We start from the raw sequence: 22,303 nt of genomic DNA on the forward strand, positions 1-22,303 counted from the left end.
AAACTCTCTCTACTCTTTTTAGATGAATTTATTGTGTTTCACATAATGAGTAGTGAGCCTAGGGCCAAATACTCTATATTTATATAGGTGAGACATTTCATCAAAGTATCTACCTCAATTGATTGTCAAAATATTTTGACAATTAATAAAAAAATATAATTTATGTAACTAAATCAAATCAAATTGGTAACAAAATAATATTGATCATATTTAGAATATTTTGGCAATTAAACTAAATATTGACTTTAATAAATCCAACTATAATTAATATAATTAATAATTGTAATATAAAAAGAGTTTATCAGCAACAACCATTTTTATATATTTTCCTTTTATTTTTTATTTTTTTAAGCTGCTAAAAAGAGGACACATACATTTCTACATATATAGAGAGATATATGGACTTTGTTTATTGAAACAGATAACTATGAAAGGAATGCCAGTATTTTACGGTAGTGGAGGAATACTTTGCTCATTTTTAAAGAAATTTGCTGGATCAACCATAGTTTTGACATGTACCAATCTATTAAAGTTGTTTTGGCCGAAATATTTGACCACCCAAATGCTGGCTTCAGCATAAGTTACGGTACCCATGTTGCTATTCCTTCCAATATCAAGGTCTCTATAATTGATATAAGCTGATCTAGGATTTTTGGACACAAACGGAGTCATGTAATTGTAAAGTCTTTTAATCCAACTTATGTGCTTTTCCACTACTATTCCACTATTCCCTTCTTCTTCCCAATAAATCAAATACTCAATTTTATACATGTTCCCAACTCTATGACCAAATGGAAGCTCAGATTCTGGAATCTCACTCATTTTCCCACCATAAGGACTCATTATCACAATACCACTTCCAACCTCTTCTTCGTATAACCTTTCCCATATTCCTTCCAAACCTTTTTCTGGAATTGGCTCTTTCACATAATTAGATTTTGCTTTGAAAGACAATCTAGATTGAGGTGTTCTATCAAGCAAAATCTCTGGAGACTGCTCACTTGGTAGTCCAGCAACGAAGAGAGCAGACTGAATCCAGCTCATTTGAGTGCAATCTTCTCACCAGACCTAACTCAGGAATCATTTTTCCATCAAGTAAAAAAGACCATCAACTCTTCCAAGGAACACCGAAATGAATGTGTGGCTCTTTTCCATTTCACTCCCTTTTTTAGTAGAATTCACAGTTTGAAACCTAACTGCTAAGAGTAGTTCTTTAGGTAGTTTGTGTGCTATGTATTGCCACCTATGAACATGTTTGGTAAGGTTATGTTCAAGGTTCCTATTAATGGAAGGGCTAAATTTTCAGGACATACAATTTCAAGACTAAATCCAAATTTCTAGAAAAGATAAAGTCAATTTAACCCAAAAATCTAAAAACCTAATAACCTAGAAATTTTACTTAACCCTAAAATTAACCAAACTAACAGAACAAAAATTACCTAAAGCAATAATTAAACAAAGTTGTAACGCCATAATGCTAAGGCACACTATAGTGTTTTTTCAATTACAGTGCTATCTTTGCTAATCAAAGATTTTTCTCGAAAATGTGTCAAATTAAAACTTTTTATAATAAATACTAAACTTTATAATTTACATAATTATTTACAAACACTGGGATCCCGTTTCTAAACTTTTATACAAAATATGCCAAAATAAAATATCCAGGTCGCACAGCGACTACAACATAAAATCCCAGATGTCCCGAGATCGAACATTCCAGGACACGCTGCCACGACATGTACAATCCCATCCAAGCCAGGCTCACTCCTATTCAGCTTTTGCCTTTCCTTTACCTACACATGGAAGCAGAACTGTGAGTCGACATACTAAGTAAGAAAAGCATATAACATATCATATAATACCGACTTGTATCTAGGCACCCATACACCTATTTACAACGTTTAACAGATGAGTAAGAACGTTCCATACTAGGATACGACCATGTACCATGTACCACGTGCACTTAGTATACCTTCGTAATAGTGTAGGTAGGGTATGGACCGCACCTTGAGTATTGTTAAGTGTTGTACCACAGACACCTTGTACCTTCCTGTACAAGTACTGGAAACACCACGATGTACTTTCAGACATCATACACTTTACCAATGCACTCTGTACCGCAATCGTACAAGTGTTGGAAGTGTATGAATCACAACATATAAGCATGCATATACACTAAACATATACATACATTCGCATATCCATATCACACATTATATACAGTTCTTACCTTCTTTCTAGATTCAAGTGTGCTGGCCGACCTGAATGGAAAGTCACGTGCTAGATAGATGCCCTAATCACATATTAGAACTGGGTAAATCACATGCTCGAAAATCCTAATCCAGGAAATCTGATGCGTGTCGTAAGCCACAACAAATTTACTATTTTTTTTATTCCAATACTTCCAATTATTTTAGTATAATTGTAAGTAAGGGTCGATCCCATGAGGACTATGTTTATTCAATTATTCGCAAATTAGTAACAAGAATTAGGAAGAGGGGAGTTTGATGATCAGAATAGCAATAATAAAAATTAAAAAGAAAACAAGTTTAAATAAAGAATACGATATGAGAAACTAGTTAAAGGTTATTCGCCACCCTCAACAATCATTCCTAATTCCTATTAAAGAATGTAATTTTCAATTTCCAATCAAACTATTAATCCTGCAGATAACGCTGAAGCAGTCAATTATCCCAATCTCCCTATTGTATGTAATCAAGGCGAAGCGCTCAATAATTAACTCTTTTACCTAAAGCAGTAAATCCATGAAGCATGCAATTTATTTAATGTTGTAATTCAACAACACATCAATTCAACATGAACAACACAAATCCAAATCTATAATCAACATAAGAATCATGAAACTAAATGTAGAAAAATAAAGACCAGAATTTTTATCCAGGTTCGGCCAAATTCAATGCCTACTTCCTGCTACCCCCTTTGGTATTCATCTCATTCATATCAAGATCAAAGTTACAATCATAGCATGTATGATACACAGCCTCAAAGTTTCACAAGATAAATCCCCGATTCTCTCACTTAGACACTCCAAGAAACTCAACTTGGACAGTGCCTCACTCAAGCATTTTCACTCTGTTTCTTCACTCTCCAAACAGTCCCTTACTCTCTCTGATTTTCTCTAACTCTCTTAATGAGCTCACATGCCTTTATCTATAGGCTTACAAGATAACAAACAGACCAACTAACTAACCTAACTACCCGAACAGTGAGGACTGTGAACATAACAGAAATAACTAACTTCTCCAACAAACTTGGAGCTGAATTTAGACAACTTGATTCTTTATTTGGATTACTAAAACTTACGTTTAACTTAGATAAAGCATTGAGATTTATGGAGATAGACTAATCTAGGCAACAAATCAATGAAGCATATAATTCATTTAACCTAGGTTCTATTCTTCATTACAAATTGTAATTAATCAAAAACACTTAGAATCCTAGACTATTAGGTGAATAGTAATCCTAAGATGACGGTAGATTAAAGTAAAACCTACTTTAGCGGATGTCTAAACAAGATTAAAATAATAATCATAACATTGAACATAGAAAAATAGAAGCAATTTGATAATAAAAACTAAAAATTAACATTCAATAATGAATTTAAGAATTCATGTTTCAGATTTTAAAATAACATTTAACTAAAAGAAAACTACTCAGAACTAGACATTAATAAACATTATAATATTTAATTTGTAGTTTATGGATTCCCCTCCATTTGTAGTCTAAGATGTCTTATTTATAGTAATGGGAAATTTAGTTGAATCCTATTAGAATTAGGATTCTATTTAAAATAGTATTAGGAAATATCTCACTAAAAGATAAAGATAACTCATCTTTTAAACAAAAGATAAAAAATCGCAACTCTTCTTGAAAATTTATCTGTTTTTTTTTTTGCTATCTTTTTTCAGAAATTTTCTGCTGTGACGGCTGATAGTATTTTAGACATAACTCTCTCGATATTACTTGGAATTAGACGTTTCAAGATGTTCTGGAAATCTAAGAACGAGATCTAAAACATTCATGTTGAGCTTTAAGTCCAATTCTGCCTCTAAGTTCATCCGAATTTGCAATTAAGTTCCGCCTCGTACAATCGAGCTCGCCGACTTCCACTATTTTCCACCAAAATATGCTAAAATCCCTCCAAAAGACTCTAAAGCATGAATTGTCTTTAAAATAGCCTAACAAATAAAAATCAAACTAATCAATAATTTAAAGAATCAATTTAAGAATATTAATACATAAATTGATCATATTTATAAGATAAATATGGACTTATCAAATTCCCCCATGCACATTTGACTCTTGCTTGTCCTCGAGTAAGTTAATGAATGATACTTAAACAAATCGGTCTTTATGAAAAATAATTTTAGTTTCAAAAATTGTACATCCACTTATAATACCAAGAAAATCCAAACTCTTCAATCATTAGAATTTCAACTCAAGTTAAATTACTTTTCAAACTCAATTTTTGTTGTGTGTGTGCAATCAAATCATCATACTACTAACATTCAAATTAATTCATGCATGCCAACAATCAATGTTTGCCTCAAAATAAATGTGTATTTCAAAGAAAAATCCACTCCATAAGCTTAATTATCAAACCATTCTCTACTAATGTAATTACACACAATCTAAATATCAATAGGACTTTATAGGCTTATAATGTACGGCTAGGGTGAAAGGTAGATAAAGAAGGTTAATTTGGGCTCAAATCACACCATAACATACATATACAACATGCTCTCAAATAATTTCTATTTGTATTCCCCAATCACTTCCCTCAACAATTCAATCTTATATCTTTTTTTATCATAAAACTTACTATTCCCTCACACTTAAATCGTTGCAAGTATTCTCTTTTTTTATCTATTTATTTTTCATTGATGTTTTTTTGAAATACTTACAACTTGCAAACTTTCATTCGAAGGAAATAATATTTTTTTTTTTCTCATCATCACTTATACACAACCATGCATATTTTCTCATCAACAAAATTCTCACACCTTTACTAATAAATAAAACATCAATATACTATGGTGTGAAAAAGGATGAATAAGGATTTTTTTAGGCTCAAAGGTTATTGCATAGGGTTAAAAAAAATGTTAACATTTAGGCTCAAATTAGGTAAAACTAGTGATTTAACAAATAGGGTAGGCTTGAAAAGCTCAATCGATCCAAAAAAAAAAATTGCCTACATCATATCTCAAAATTATGTGCAATTTATCAATTTCGCCTCAAATGATTATCAAACAAGTTCTAGAGTAGTTGAGACTTCAAATTAAAAATCAAACATGCATTCATCTTTCCAAACAATAGCAAATATGATAATTCAACTAATGTGCAAAACTTTTAAAAAAAATCAAGTTTGATCAGTAATTAATCATGAGTTGAGCACACAAATCATGAGAATCTATCATTTTCCTAGAATTATAACTATAATTTCATCATCAACAAAATTATTTTCCCTAAGACCATGCATAAGACATCAATCTAAAAACACATATCAAACATGAGCAATCATTGTCAACAGAATTTCATTCGATCCACACTTACTAAAATTAAAGCAAGAAAATAATATAAACTAAAAAAACGATAAAAATAAACAAATAAATGACTAAACAACTAAAAGAAAAAAACTGGATAGACACGACAGTTAATCTCCCCCCCCCCCCACACTTAATATAAGCATTTTCCTCAAGGCTCAATCAAATAAAATCAATGCAAAATAAAAAGAAAAAAGGTAAGAAAAACTCCCGTAAGGTTGCTTTGTTTAACGTCATTAGCTCGACTGCATGTTGTTCTCATTCTTCACGTTGGGTCTTCTAACAAAGACACATTCTTTATGTATTTATGAATGATATCTAACACATTGAATTTGAGTGTTTCACCATCAAATTCCATTTTAAGTATCCATGCTTTTGTATTCCACTTCTTAGTTGCAGTGAGTAAGAAGGTTCTCCCAAATAAAGTTGATGTAAGATTTGGATCACCCTCATCTTCCATCTCAATTATGTAAGAATCACCTGGAATGACAAGTCCATAAGTGTTGGAAATTATTTTACCAGGATCTTAGATCTACTCACAAGTATGTTGATTAACACCCTAAATATGAACTTTCTAAAACGATGAAATAAACACGTATAAAGTTTAGGAAACCATACATTGGGGGCAACGGAATTAAATGACTCCTTCCACTCAGATCTCTAACACTTGTCTCCTTTCTGTCGCAGAGTATTATCAAGATCTGAACCTGGATCTCTTCCTCTGAATCTTTGATGCTGAAACTCCTTTTGCTGATGACCTTTCTTCACGATCTTCCTCACTATGATTGAGGTATTGCTTGCTGTGTGTGGGCACTACTCTAATCACTAAGGGATTTCGAAATTATCAAGGAAGAAGAGAGAGAGAGGGTGGCAGCCAAGGTAGAGAGAGAAAGGCTCAGGTTTTCTGAATGAGAAGTGTAATTTTCCTGAAGCCTTCACTACCTATTTATAGCATTTCACTAGGGTTAGGTTTGAATTATTTGGCATTAAAATAATGAAAATATCAGAGGTAAAACTCCTATAAAAGTGGCCGGCCATGGCTTATTGGATTTGGGCATCAATTTTTGCAATTTTGCAGTTTTAACACTTTTGTATCTGATTTTCTCAAAAACGCCAATTTTCTAATTCAACCATTTAAATGCCAATTCTAACTATTTAATAACTATAAACAATTATTATATAATATTGTCATTTATCATATTTATTAATTGAACCATACAAAGTATGCCCCTAACAACTCTTTCTTTACAATTTCGCCCTTACTTAGTGAAAATTTCACAAATAGACATAGTCTAATTTGTGAATTATAATTGATTAATCAAAACCAATTACATGAGTCTTACAAACAATATTATCTCAACTAGTGCGGGGACCATGGGTCTATATAACCGAGCTTCCAATAAGTAGATCAAGAATTTAGCACTAAAATTCACTAACTTATTAATTCTTCGTTGAATCCACGCATAGAACTTAGAATTGCACTCTCAGTATATAGAATGCTCTATATGTTCCACCATATAGACGCATCATTAGTTATCCATTGTTATAATCCTAATGTGATCAATGATCCTCTATATGAATGATCTACACTGTAAAGGGATTAGAATACCGTAACACCCTACTATGTATTTTATCCTTAAAACACTTGACCCCGTATAAATGATATTTCAGCTTATGTGAAATGAGTACTCCACCATTTATGTTCGTTTGGTCAAGCTCGAAGGAGATCATCCTTTGCTTACTATTCGCCAAATAGAAGCTATAGATTCCATGTTTATGTTAGCGCTCCCACTCAATTGCACTACCGTGTTCCCAAAATGTACGTATCACCCTGACCTAAAAGTAGGCTTAACTAACAAATCAAAGAACACGAATAGCCTTTCAAGATTGAGCCTAATCATAACAGGATTAAGAACATTTGATCTAGGATCACCTTGGCGATATTGACTTGAATAGATTTTATGGTAAGTTTTATTAAATCTAAGTCAAAGTTCAATATCGGTCCATTCCGATGCATACTCCATGCATTCAACCTGAGCTTTACTTTAACCAATGTTCTGGAAAGAACATAGCATTTCTCCAAATGCAAGTAAACTCTTGTTGTAGATTATCATATCAGTAAAACCCTGTGTCTGATAAATCTAGGAAACTTTATTCACATAGTCATGTTTACTTTCCAATGTCATGACAACACAATAAACAGGATCAAGTATGTGAAAAGGGTTTAAGATGAATTTATAAATCAAATAGACAAGCAATTGATAAAGTGAACCAAAACATACACAAATGAATGAAAAATACTTCTGTTTCTTTATTGATGTTAAATAAAATAGATTACATTGAAATGGAGTTTTATTTAGGGCATAAAACCCAAAAAACTCCCACTTGCACTAATATAAAACTAATTAGTACATATCAATTAATCCTAAATTCTGACGGTGCTTTTTCAAATGCTGTCATGGCCAAGACTTTGGTAAATGGATCAGCTAGGTTGTCCTCTGTGTCAACTTTCTCAACTAGTACATCCCCTCTTGCCACGTATTCTCTGATAATGTGATACTTCCTTTCAATGTGTTTGCTTCCCTTGTGGCTTCGAGGTTCTTTACTGTTTGCTATTGCTCCATTGTTATCACAAAGTAAGACTAGAGGCTTTTCCATTCCAGGAACAACACCTATACTGGTGAAGAACTTTCTTAGACAGACAAGTTCTTTAGCAGCTTCGGCTGCAGCTATGTATTCAGCTTCCATAGTTGAGTCCGATATCGCGATTTTTTGTGCACTTCTCCAAACCACTGCTCCACCCCCAAGAGTAAACACCATCCCAGATGTAGATTTCCTGTCTTCAAGACTTGCCTGGAAATCTGAATTAGTGTAGCCTATGGGATTTAAAGCACCACCCTTGTAGACTAACACAAGATTCCTTGTACTCTTTAAGTATTTCAGAATATACTTAACTGCATTCCAATGTTCATGTCCTGGATTAGACTGATACCTGCTCACAATTCCAACTGCATAGCAGATGTCAGGTCTAGTGCATAACATTGTATACATTAGACTTCCAACTGCAGAGGCATAGGGAATTTTCTCCATGTCCTCTATCTCTTGAGGATCAGTCAGAGACTGTTCCTTAGATAGACGAATACCATATCTAGAAGGCATGTTTGCCCCATTGGTGTTGTTCATGGAGAATCTCTCTAAGACTTTGTCTATGTTGGTTGTTTGAGAGAGAGCAAGAGATCTGTTCTTCCGGTTTCTAATAATCTGAATACCAAGAACATAGGCTGCTTCACCCAAATCTTTCATATCGAATTGAGTGTTGAGCCATTCCTTGATGTGAGTCATTTTCTTGACATTGTTTCCAATAATCAAAATGTCATCAACATAAAGGACCAGGAATACTACTACTTGGTCTTCCTTGAGTTGGTAAACACAAGGTTCATCTTCATTCTGAAGAAAGTCGTAGGTCTTGTTCATTAAACCTTTTATTCCATGTGCGAGAAGCTTGCTTAAGTCCATAGATAGACCTATTTAATTTGCAAACTTTCTTTTCTTGCCCAGGAAGAACATAACCTTCTAGTTGCTCCATATAGATGGTTTCTTCAAGTACCCCATTAAGGAAGGCAATCTTGACATCCATTTGCCAGATTTCATAATCGAAAGCAGCAGCTATGGAGAGAAGAATTCGGATGGATTTGAGCATGGCAACAGGACTAAAAGTTTCCTCATAGTCCACGCCTTCTCTTTGGGTATAACCCTTGGCTACAAGTCTAGCTTTAAAAGTTTTGACTTCGCCTCCAGCTCCTCTTTTCTTCTTGTAAACCCACTTGCATCCTATCGGATGATAGTCGTCAGGTGCGTCTACATATTCCCAGACTTTGTTCTTTTTCATGGAATCCATTTCTGAATCCATGCCGACCGACTATCATTTCCGTTGCGGACTAGCCATTGCCTATTTATAGGTTAATGGATCGTCATCAATACCGTCACCTACGACCATATTGATTTCACCATCCAAGCCATAACGAGCTAGTTTTGTTGAAACCCTCCCAATACGACGAGGTGCGGTGATCTTCTGAACAGAAACTTTAGTAGTCGATTTCTCAGTTTGTTCAATTGAGGGAGTGGGATTGTCTTCTTCACGAGTGGAAGAGGACGGAACATTGGAAGGACTTTATTATGATAGCAATTCCTCTAGAACAACTTTACTTTTCGGTTTGTAGTCTTTAATATAGTTCTCTTCAAGGAAAGTAGCATTTGTAGAAACAAACACTTTTTTATCCTTGTGACTATAAAATAGTCCACCCCTAGTCTCTTTAGAATTTCCGACAAACATGCATACTTCGGTACGTGATTCAAGTTTGCCTTTTTTCTTTCTTAAGACATGAGCAGGGCACCCCCAAATTCTGTAATGGCATAAACTAGGTGTACGACCATTCCAAAGTTCGACGGGTGTCTTAGGGACTGCTTTAGATGGAACAACATTTAAAATGTCATTTGCCATCTGTATAGCATATCCCCAGAAGGACGTAGACAGAGTTGAATAACTCAGCATAGACCTAACCATTTCCAAAAGAGTGCGATTTCTTCTTTCTGCAACTCCATTTTGTTGTGGAGTGCTTCGGGCAGTGTATTGGGATTCAATTCCAAGTTCAATTAAATGATCTTTGAACTGCATATCCATATATTCTCCACCCATATCAGTTCGCAAGATCTTTAATTATTTACCTAATTGGTTTTGGGCCAAAGCATGAAACTCCTGAAACTTTTCAAACGTTTCAGATTTCTTTTGCATTAGGTAAAGAAAACTATATCTAGAGAAATCGTCAACGAAAGTGACAAAATACTCATAACCACCTCGGGCTTTTACATTCAAAGGTCCGCAGACATCGGAATGCACTAACCCTAGAGGGATTTTGGCACGCTCTCCCTTTGCAGAGAAAGAACGTTTAGTCATTTTTCCTTCTAGGCAGGACTTGCATACTTGCAGTTCACCTAAGACGACATTTTTCAATGGACCGCCTTTGGTTAGCCTATTGAGTCTATCGAAGCCTATATGACCTAAACGTAAATGCCATAGATAAGTTTGATTACCATTATAAATCTCTTTTCTTTTGAGGTTTCTAGGTCTAGCTACATTGCAAAGTTCACTATTTAGTGAGATTTGAGTATTCGGTCTTAAAACATAAAGCCCTTGTTCCATGGTAGCAACACATATTTGAAATCCATTACGAGAAATTGAACAATTTGTACTCGAAAAATTCAATATATAAGATTGTGTTTGCAAACATGAGACACTAATCAAGTTTCTACTAAAGTTTGGAATACATAAAACATTTTCTAAAATTAAAATTCTTTGTTGAAACTTGATGCGGGCTTTTCCTCTAGGTTTGACCGATACTAATTCGCCATTGCCAACTTTAAGCTTTAACTCTTCTGGAAGCAGATTTTCCCATGTTTCAAGCAACTGCAGTGAAGAACATACATGGTTAGCAGACCCAGAATCAACAATCCAGACGGATTTGTCGTTCTCTAAAACACATGATTCAAAGACAAAAGCATTACCTTCGTTTGAATTGTTTAGAAGCCTGGGACATCGTTCTTCATGATGGCCCTTTTCATTACAATTCCAACATAGAAGATTATGTCTGATAATTGTACTTGAAGAAGCAGCTTTGCTAGATCCTTCATACCTAGTCCTTTTCCTCTGATTATGAATTGTAAACCCAGGGGGACCTATTGCAATCAGATTCCGTTCATGGGCTCGTAATTTTGCTTCGAGCTTGTCCATGTCGGAGGAGTTGGAATTGTTGATCATGTAAGAGATAACAAATTCATTATACTCCGGAGGAAGACTATTAAGGATGAGTTGGACCCATTGTTCTCTTGATAAATCAATTCCTAGTAGATTTGCCTTTTTGGAACTTCAGATTCATCATCAACATGTGAGATTTAATGCAACTACCAGGATGCATTTTCACATTATAGAGTTCTTTTGCTAAGATATTAACTAGGAGAGGATCGGGGTTAGGGTTATTCATAATGACACTACAACACATCAATAAAACAGAAGTAAGGTTTTGGTTCATAAATTCATACACAGTTCAGAAAATAACAAACAATCACATATGTTACAGAAATACTAAATCTAACATAGTTTATTTTCCAAGGTCTTTCAACAAACTGATACAGTGTCCCGTTTAGGCGAGAGTCAAAGCATCATCCATTGAATAGAGTTGTCAGCTCATCTAAAATGATAACCATTCTAGCAACCTTTTATTCGATCAAGATTGGAATTCAGCGTTGTCCTGTTTAGGCGAGAGTCAAGGCAATTCTATCTTATGAGCTTCCACCATTGTTTCATAATTTGCAAGTTAAGTATGGTCGCCACTATTAGGGTGATCAATACCATACAAAACACTTACAAACTACTTATCTTTTGAGATTAAACGGTGCGAAATTGCTAATGAACGTTCCTCCATTAGAGAGGATTACTCACTAAAACAAACGCGGTGTAAAACCAACAATGGAGATCGAATGTCTCTTGATTAAAAGCTCATGATTTAAAAAAATATGTATTTTGTATAATCATTTTATTCGATATTATAATAATGAAAAATTACAAATTAAAGTTGGTTTAAATAAAAAAAATCAACTTCAATTAATTTTCAATTATTATTTAATTCGAAAAATAAATTCAAATAAATATCGAACAAGTGCCATATTATAATAATGAAAAATTACAAATCAAAGTTGGTTTAAATAAAAAATAAACTTTAATTAATTTTCAATTATTAATTAAATTCGAAATATAAATTCGAATGATAAATGGAACAAACTTTAAAATATCTTGTTTAAGTTGTTTTAGAAGAATCTAAAAAAAATCAACTTAAATATATTTCAAATCAGATTTAATTAAATTAAAATTAAGTTGTAATCACTTAATTAGAAAATATTCCATTTTAAGTTAATATTCGAAAAGATATTAACTTAAAAAATATCAAAAAAAAAATATTCCATTTTAAGTTAATATTCGAAAAGATATTAACTTAAAAAAAATATCTTAAGAATCTTAATAACCAATGCCTAAAATTCCTCAACTTAATTTTGAAATTTTAAATCCAAAAGATATTGAGATTTAAGTTGGTTAGTTGTAGATAACTAAATATCAACTTAAATAGGAATATTTAATGAAAAATTTAAATTAAGCTTCAGAAAGAATCTAGATGGTTATAATTCTATATTTAATTAAATACAAGAAAATACATGTAGTTTAGCTTAGAATATAAAATTCTTTAAACTATGGTTTTCTTAAATTAATTTCAAAATAAATGAAATTAATTATGTTGCTAATCAATTTTATTAGGTTAAACTAGTGTAATTAACCTAGTACAGTTATTCAAATCAGGCAAATGGGCCTTCACAATCGGGGTAGTTCATGTGAGGGGGTGTTGGGTTCAGTATGTCATACCCACTACTATGGCTCCCAACTCGCACACAAGGCCCAAAAGAGAGGAATTTAACCTTAAAATAAACAACTGTTATTAATTGAATAGGTCCGAAAACTAAATGGGCCTAAATAAAATCTATCAAGAACTATGATATTTTATTTAGCAACAACAACCTATATGCATCTATAATGAAATTAAAAACATAGGCTCACACAGGCACACTTTGGATGGGTCCTATCATGTTACTAGGTCATAAACAGATGAAAGAAGATTGTAAATATACCTGTTACAAATTATTTACTTGACCAAGGGAGCCATGTGTTAAAATCAGATTATTGGATCTGTCAACAAGTTAACCATGGCTATTTACAATCAAGCAATAATAGGTTTTAAAAACTTACACATAAGCAAAAACACATACTCCTGCAACAAGGTTAGCTGGATAGTTGGATGTAGGATTTATTTAATTTTAAATAAATAATTTCGAAAAAATAATTAATTAAATAAATAAAAAAAATTTATTTTCGAAAATTTAAAAAAAAAAATTAAAATTAAACCTACAATTTTGAAAAATTAGGTTTCAACCAACCTAAATATCATTTCAAAATTTGCTAACTACTTTTAAAAATTAAATGTTATTTTATAAATAAAAATTAAATAAAAAATTAAAAAAGATAAATGAATATCTTTTTCAAATTTTAAATGTAATTTAAATAAATAAAATAACAAAAATTAAAAGTTAGCAAAATATCTTACATCTATTTAAAATTACATGATTATAGTTATCTTATTTTAAATTTAAATAAGGTCAAATTATTTAAAAAAATTTAATTTTAAAAAATTTAAAATCTCACCTTCAATTTAAAAATAAGATAAGATATAATCAAATTTGAAAATAAGATAGATAATTAAGCAAAAAAGATAGATATTGACTATTTCAAATTCAAATTACACTAATATCATGAATTAAATTTAAAAAATATTAATTAAATAAATTATGATAATTAGAATTGAATTAGGAATAGTAAATGTATAAATATAGAACTACACAAAAAATCAGAAGTTAATTCCATGAAAAAGCATGAAAAAACGAACAAAAACGAAAAAATTGCAAGCTGTACGGACGGGATGCTGTGCATACCCATCCGAGCGCGTGCTGGGGTGCTGGGCCGAGTTTTATCGGCGGAATGCGTGTCAAGCATGATTTCCGCGCGCAGGGGGAAATTCAGCAACCTTATCTTTTTTCGAATCTTCAAAAAATCATAACTAATTCAAATTAAATCGAAATTGAGTTCTGTAAAAAAGTAACTTGCTTAATTTTTTCCATACTATCCAATAAAAATAATTCCAGAAACAGATATTCAATTATTTTTCACGAAAATTCACAAACACCAATCAATGATCAAATAAAAGTCAATACAACATGATACCATCCAAAACATTAAACAATCGTTTTAAAGTCCAAATTTCTTGCAAGCAAATAAATTACCATGGCTCTGAGGCCAGTTGTTGGAAATTATTTTACCAGGATCTTAGATCTACTCACAAGTATGTTGATTAACACCCTAAATATGAACTTTCTAAAACGATGAAATAAACACGTATAAATTTTAGGAAACCTTACATTGGGTGCAGCGGAATTAAATGACTCCTTCCGTTCAGATCTCTAACCCTTGTATCCTTTCTGTCGCAGAGTATTATCAAGATATGAATGTAACACCCTAACTAATTTAGGCGTATTACGTGATTTTTAAACGTACTGTGCAGCTCGTTGCTAATCAACGAGGTTTATGGAAAAACGTGATTAATTAAAATTTTGCTTTTTCATTAAACTTATAAACCATTTTACCAAAAAGTCTCGGGATCCCGATTTATAAAAATATTTACAAACGTTTTTACTATTCAACTTTTACATCAAAATAAGGTCATCTAACGACCGTTACAAAAATCTCGGCCACTGTCGTCCCGAGGATCGTACGCTCCAGGCCTAACCGCCCCGACATGTACAATCCCATCAGCTCGCTCACGGTCCATCAAAGAATCGCCTTGCCTTTACCTACACATGAACGTAAACTGTGAGTCGACAGACTCAGTAAGAAAAGCATAAAAATATCATACCTAAACCTGACTGCCGTGTCCAACACGATGCGAGTCCCGCTCTTGCCATGTCCAACATGGTGCGAGCACTACCGCCATGTCCAACATGGTACTGAGTTTTGAACGTTCAGGGGACGGTACTATTGACAAGTATCCTCCTGATCGGTCGAACCGGTCATACTCATTCTTGGTCATACTCCGGCTGTCTACCGACGGATAGGTCAATAGCACCGAACCACCAACCGGTGTCGGCTGATCGGTCGAGCCGGTCATACTCCGAGCTGGTCATACTCCGGCACTCGTACCGACGTGACGGGGTTGGGTGGTTCGAAGCCTAAATACATATCTAATGTAAACTAACGGGCTTCCTACATGCACGCTAAACATGTAATCTACATATGCATACCGTTATACTAATCTTACTCGGATTCCGATTTCGGGTGTGCCTTGGCCAACCCGACCGGAACTCGAAGCCGAACGGCGGACATCGGCTCCTAAACCATAAAAATCACAACGCTATAAGTGACACGCTAAATCACTTCCCGGGGACAAAAACTTGAAACTAAAAGTTTCCCTATCGATAAAAAGCATGGCAATACCCCTAAAAACCCAAAAACGAGGAAAACTAGGGTTCTGAAAAATCCCCAACCGGAAGACCGGTTGCCCAACCGGAATTCCGGTTCAGGAAAAATCTGAACCCCCATCCGGAATTCCGGATGCTCAACCGGAATTCCGGTTCCTCGCGACAAGAACCAAAAATTCACATATCTTGACCAATTCGAACCCAATTGATCCCAAACTTTCCAGACCTGCTCTATAGGTCCCAAATAACAATTCTAGAGCATCAAACCTACCCAGAAACCCCACATGCAAAATTCACCATTGGAGCTCAAGCTTTGAGTTCCAAACTCAAGCTTGAGCAAAACCACTTAAACAAGCAATCCAATAGCATAAAACAACATAACTAAGCATCATATAACCTCTGCAAACTAACAAGAACAACAGCAACAACACAGAACATAAACATAGCATTTTCTCACAAAAATCACCTATTTTCACATATAATTTAAAAGCTTGAACAATCCTATCTAACAAGCATTCAAACAACTCAATCATCATCAAAATAATCATGCTTTGAACCCTAGAAAAATAACAAAATCACAGCAGCAACAAATATTAAAAACTCATGCATGCATCAACATTTTTCACATAGTTTTTCAAGAAATTAAAGGAGAAAGGGTTAGAATCACCTACCACAATCAAGAGCTCACAATTAGGATGAATTTAGCTTAGGGAAATGAAGAAAAAACCCAGCTTTGCACCCCAAAGTTCCCAGCCGAAAGTGAGGAAAAGAGAGAGAGTTTTTCTTTTGAAACTTTTCTATTTTTTTCTAAGTGTTGGAAAAGAAGGGAAAAAGGATTTTTCAAGCATATATTAACCTTTTATTAAATCCATTTCAGCCAAAGGATTATTTTAAAAAAATAAACATTAATCCATTTATTAAATCATATAAGACAAAACATCATTGGGGCAAAAAGACCATTTTGCCCCTCCATACTAAAACCACATAATAATCACTAAAGGGGGTATTTTTGGGACATTCTAAATTCCCGGCCATTCCCGACATTCCCAATGTCTAAAACCCGTCCCCAAAATACTAACATACTAAGTTGTGATTTCTACTGAGCCAAACGCCGCGTTCCAAAATACCGGACACCGGAAATACGAAATATAAAAACTGCTGAAGACATAATTATGCATATCTGAATTCCATAAATAACAATGATAAATTATTTAAATAGCTATAAATAATTTCCTGATTAATCAGAAATAACTGCTAATTTCCAAATTAACTAAGCGGGCTTTACAACTATTCCCCCCTTAAAAGGATTTCGTCCCCGAAATCTAACCTGAATAACTCTGGATATTGAGCTCGCATATCTGATTCTAGCTCCCAGGTGGCTTCTTCCACCTTACTGTTTCTCCAGAGAACCTTGACCAATGCTATGGTCTTATTCCGAAGGACTTTATCCTTTCTATCCAGGATCCGCACCGGCCGTTCCTCATAAGACATATCCGAAAGTGAAGGCTCTCATAACTGAGTATATGAGAGGGGTCTGAAACGTATTTTCTCAACATTGAGACATGAAATACGTTGTGCACTGCTGATAAAGCTGGAGGCAATGCTAACCGATATGCCACTTGACCTATCTTCTCGAGAATCTCGAAAGGTCCTGTAAATCTAGGGCATAACTTGCCTCTTTTCCCGAAACGTTTGATCCCCTTCATCGGAGATACTCGCAAAAACACATGGTCCCCTACTCGGAACTCAACATCCCTACGTTTCGGATCTGCGTAACTCTTACGTCCGCTTCTGGGAGGCAAGCATTCTAGCTTTAATCTTTTCTATTGCCTCATTGGTCCGCTGAACTGATTCTGGACCTAGGTATTTCCGCTCCCCTGTCTCATCCCAGTGGATAGGGGATCTACATTTCCTACCGTACAACAGTTCGTAGGGTGCCATCCCTATCGTACTCTGGTAACTGTTGTTGTACGAGAACTCCACTAACGGTAGGTATTTACTCCATGAACCCTCAAAGTCCATAACACGAGCTCTCGGCATATCCTCCAATATCCGAATTGTCCTTTCGGACCGACCATCCGTCCGAGGATGGAATGCCGTCTTGAATTTTAGCTTCGTACCCATTGCCCGTTGCAAACTTTGCCAAAATTTAGAGGTGAATTTCGGATCCCTCGTCCGAAACTATAGACTTCGGTACCCGTGAAGTCTCACTATTTCCCCGACGTATAATTCGCCAACCGATCCACTTGTAAATGTTGTTCGACCTGCGGAAAATGAGCGAATTTCGTAAATCGGTCCACCACTACCCGAGATGGAATCATACATACCCGTGGTCCTAGGTAACCCGACCACAAAATCCATCGTAATATCCTCCCATTTCCACTCGGTAGGGTTAGAGGCTGCAACAACCCCGTCGGTCTCTGATGTTCAGCCTTGATCTGCTGACACGTGAGGCATCTCGAAACGAATTCTACCAAATTCTTCTTCATACCGCTCCACCAGAAGTACGGTTTCAAATCTTGGTACATCTTGGTGGTGCCGGGATGTAGAGAATATGGAGTAGAATGAGCCTCCTCAAAGATCTCGTTCCTCAAGTCCACACTGTTCGGGACACAAACCCTGGCTTTATACAAAAGCATTCCACTAGCTGACACTGAAAAGTCTTTGGCTTGACCAGCCAATACCTCATCTCGGATCTTCACTAACTCCGGATCTGACGTCTGAGCAACCTTTATTCTTTCTAACAGATCAGATTGCGGCGTTAAGTTGTGAAGCCGACCTACCACAAACTCAATGCCGGACCTAACCATATCCTCTCGCTAGCCGAGGTGAGATCCGAACCATGCTAGCTACTTGCCGGGACCCTTTCTGCTCAGGGCATCGGCCACTACATTGGCTTTCCCGGGATGGTAAAGGATCTCACAATCATAGTCCTTCACTAATTCCAACCAACGCCTTTGTCTCATGTTCAAATCTTTCTGAGTAAAGAAATACTTGAGACTTTTATGGTCGGTATAGATCTCGCACTTCTCACCATACAAGTAATGCCGCCAAATCTTCGGTGCAAAAACCACTGCGGCCAATTCTAAATCATGAGCTCGGGTATCGCCGTTCATAATCCTTTGGTAGACGGGAGGCATAAGCGATAACCCGATCGGCTTGCATCAATACGCACCCCAAACCCCGTTTGGATGCGTCACGATGAGACCACGAACTTCTCCTTGTCCGAAGGCAAAGCTAGTACCGGAGCAGTAATCAATCTCTGTTTCAGCCTCTTGAAAACTAGCTTCGCATTTATCCGACCAGATAAATCGCTGATTCTTCTTTGTAAGCTCGGTTAGGGGCATTGAAATTTTGGAGAACCCCTCCACGAACCTACGGTAGTACCCAGCTAATCCCAAGAAGCTTCTAATCTCAGTCACTGTCTTCGGTCTCGGCCAATCCCTGACGGATTCGATCTTCCCGGGATCCACCTTGATCCCGTCCTTACCCACAATGTGTCCTAGGAAGGACACACGAGACAACCGTAACTCACATTTCTTGAACTTGGCGTAGAGTCTATGTTCTCGAAGTCGTTGCAGTACCATCTGAAGATGTAACTCATGCTCCTCTTCTGACTGAGAGTACACGAGGATGTCGTCGATAAACACAATCACACAGATATCGAGGAAATCCTTGAATACTCTATTCATCAGGTCCATGAATGCGGCAGGAGCGTTGGTTAGTCCGAATGACATAACCAGGAACTCGTAGTGTCCATACCTAGTGCGGAAAGCCGTCTTTGGAATGTCCTCCTCTCGGATTCTCAACTGATGATAACCCGAACGGAGATCAATCTTAGAAAAGACCGTCTTCCCCTGAAGCTGATCGAACAAGTCATCGATCCTAGGTAATGGATATTTATTCTTCACCGTCAGCTTGTTCAACTCCCTGTAGTCGATGCACATCCTCATAGATCCATCCTTCTTCTTCACGAACAAAACCGGGGCTCCCCAGGGTGACACACTGGGCCGAATGAACCCTATGTCAAGCAACCCTTGGAGCTGAATCTTTAACTCCTTAAGTTCAGCTGGAGCCATCCTATACGGGGCTTTAGAAACCGGATCCACCCCTGGTGCCAAGTCAATCACGAAGTCAATCTCCCGTTGAGGTGGTAACCCTGGAAGTTCTTCGGGAAAAACGTCCAAAAATTTCCGAACCACACTGATGTCCTCTGGCCGAATGGTGTCTGGCCGAGTGGTGTCCACCACCACGGCCAGAAACCCTAAGCACCCACCGTGCAATAATTCTCTCGCTGACATAGCCGAGATCACCGGGATCCGAGATCCCTGAACCGAACCCACAAATACGAACGGTTCTTCACTTTCCGGTTGGAAGACCACCATCTTCCTCTTACAGTCAATGCTCGCCGAATATTTAGATAGGAAATCCATTCCTAAAATAATATCAAATTCGACTAAGCTCATCTCTATCAGATCAGCGCTCAACTCTCTACTATCTATCCTGATCGGCGTAGACCTAATCCACCTATTGGAGATAACCAATTCTCCGCCAGGTAACAGGGTTCCAAACCCTGACTCACATCTATCAAAGGGTCTACCCAACTTACTAAAGACTCTGGCCGCCACATAAGAACGTGTAGCCCCAGAATCAAACAGCACTGAATAAAGCGAGTCGTTAATAAGAATCTGACCTGTAACAACTGATGGGCTGGCATCTGCATCAGCCTGCGTGATCGCGAATACCCTGGCTGGAGTGGGTATCGCTGGAGCTCTCGGTGCTTCTGGCCGGAGCTGGGGACATTCCCTCTTGAAGTGCCCGGGCATGCCACAATGAAAGCATCCCTGCCCCTTGCACTCACCCCGATGGTGCCTCTTGCAGCTAGGGCACTCTGGATAGGAGAAGCGAGTCTCATTACCACCAGGACGACTCCCTCTGTTCTGGTTCCCCCGGAACCTCTTGTTCTGACTCGAGCCGCCGGAAGCAGTGGGTGCCCTCTTCCTCTGATCAATGGCCGAGCCACTACTCCCCCTGCTAAATCCTGATGCAGGAGGGGTAGGAGCTCCGCCACCAACCGGAGTACTGGCTGAATCTGACATACATCCCACTGCGCCCTCGGCTCGCAGTGCCTTCTCCACCATCTGAGCGTAGGTGGTGCTGTCGTCAGTGGTAATCATCAGGTCATGCCTGATCTTGGGATTCAACCCGTCCAGATACTTCTCCTTTCTGCTGAAGTCGGTCGACACAATTCCCGAGGCTAACCTCGCCAACCGGTCAAACTGAGTAGTATACTCAGTGACACTCATGTTCTCCCGCTGAGTCAGGTGAACGAACTCTTTCCTCTTGGCGCTTCTAACCGCCTCATTGTAGTACTTCGCGTTGAAGAGTTCTTGGAACCTCTCCCAAGTCATGGTGGTGACGTCATGGATCTGCGACACCATGTCCCACCATACCAGGGCGTCCTCCTGGAACTGAAATGTGGCGCACACCACTCTGTCGTTGCCGGTGACACCCATAAAGTTCAAGATTCTGGTGATCACCGTAAGCCACTGCTCGGCTTTCGACACATCTGGACCTCCCAGGAATACCGGAGGTGCTTGCTTCCGGAACCGCTCATATAAAGGTTCCAATGCGTGGGCCGCCACTACCATCTCGGCACAGGCGGCAGGGGCGGTGCCACCGGAACTGCGGCACCGGAACCGCAGGAGCACCTGTCGTCTCAACCTCGAATCTCGAGGTCTTGCTCTTCGATCCCGGCTTGCATCTCCGCAAACCGTAACTCCCGGTTCGGGGCTCCCCGATCGGGCCGGGGAGCTCGGCAGCCTGTGGCGGGTTCTCATAACCCCGACCACGATCACTGCCCCTGGGACCTCTACCTCGGCCCCTAGCAGGTGGGGGAAACCGAGCTCCCTCTCCCTGATTCGACCCCACTGAGTTGCCTCGACTCCTGGTAGTCCGCCTGGCGTCCATCTAGTTAGAACCGCCTGCGAAACCAAGAGTTGGCATATCAGGTCGTATTCAAGGCGAGCTTACTAATGCCGCTTAATTTGGAAATTGGAAATGAAACATGCGCCTATTCTACTATCAGGCTACTAACATGCTTCCTAACAGGCTTTTCTTTTTCATAACTGAGTAAAATAAACTACTAAAGCAATAAAGGCTTACTGAACCGTGAACCGAGCTAACTGCTGATGATGATTGTACATGTCGTGACGATCTTCTAAGACAACACAGCGGCTACGATACCAAGTTGTAACACCCTAACTAATTTAGGCGTATTACGTGATTTTTAAACGTCTTGTGCAGCTCGTTGCTAATCAACGAGGTTTATGGAAAAACGTGATTAATTAAAATTTTGCTTTTTCATTAAACTTATAAACCATTTTACCAAAAAGTCTCGGGATCCCGATTTATAAAAATATTTACAAACGTTTTTACTATTCAACTTTTACATCAAAATAAGGTCATCTAACGACCGTTACAAAAATCTCAGCCATTCGTCCCGAGGATCGTACGCTCCAGCCTAACCGCCCCGAGCATGTACAATCCCATAAGCTCGCTCACGGTCCATCAAGGCAATCGCCTTGCCTTTACCTACACATGAACGTAAA

At 37.3% G+C, this 22,303-nt stretch overlaps 1 protein-coding gene across 1 annotated transcript; it reads right to left on the reverse strand.

The window, feature by feature from the left end:
• Positions 1–306: 306 nt before the first annotated feature.
• On the reverse strand, positions 307–1,411 carry LOC115696987 (cannabidiolic acid synthase-like). The gene has a single exon (XM_030623882.2). It carries the CDS (start codon positions 1,042–1,044, stop codon positions 448–450), a length of 597 nt encoding a protein of 198 aa, XP_030479742.1. The 5' UTR covers positions 1,045–1,411; the 3' UTR covers positions 307–447.
• Positions 1,412–22,303: the final 20,892 nt, after the last annotated feature.

This window comes from Cannabis sativa, chromosome 7, assembly GCF_029168945.1.
Source record: "Cannabis sativa cultivar Pink pepper isolate KNU-18-1 chromosome 7, ASM2916894v1, whole genome shotgun sequence".
Classification (NCBI taxonomy): Eukaryota; Viridiplantae; Streptophyta; class Magnoliopsida; order Rosales; family Cannabaceae; genus Cannabis; species Cannabis sativa.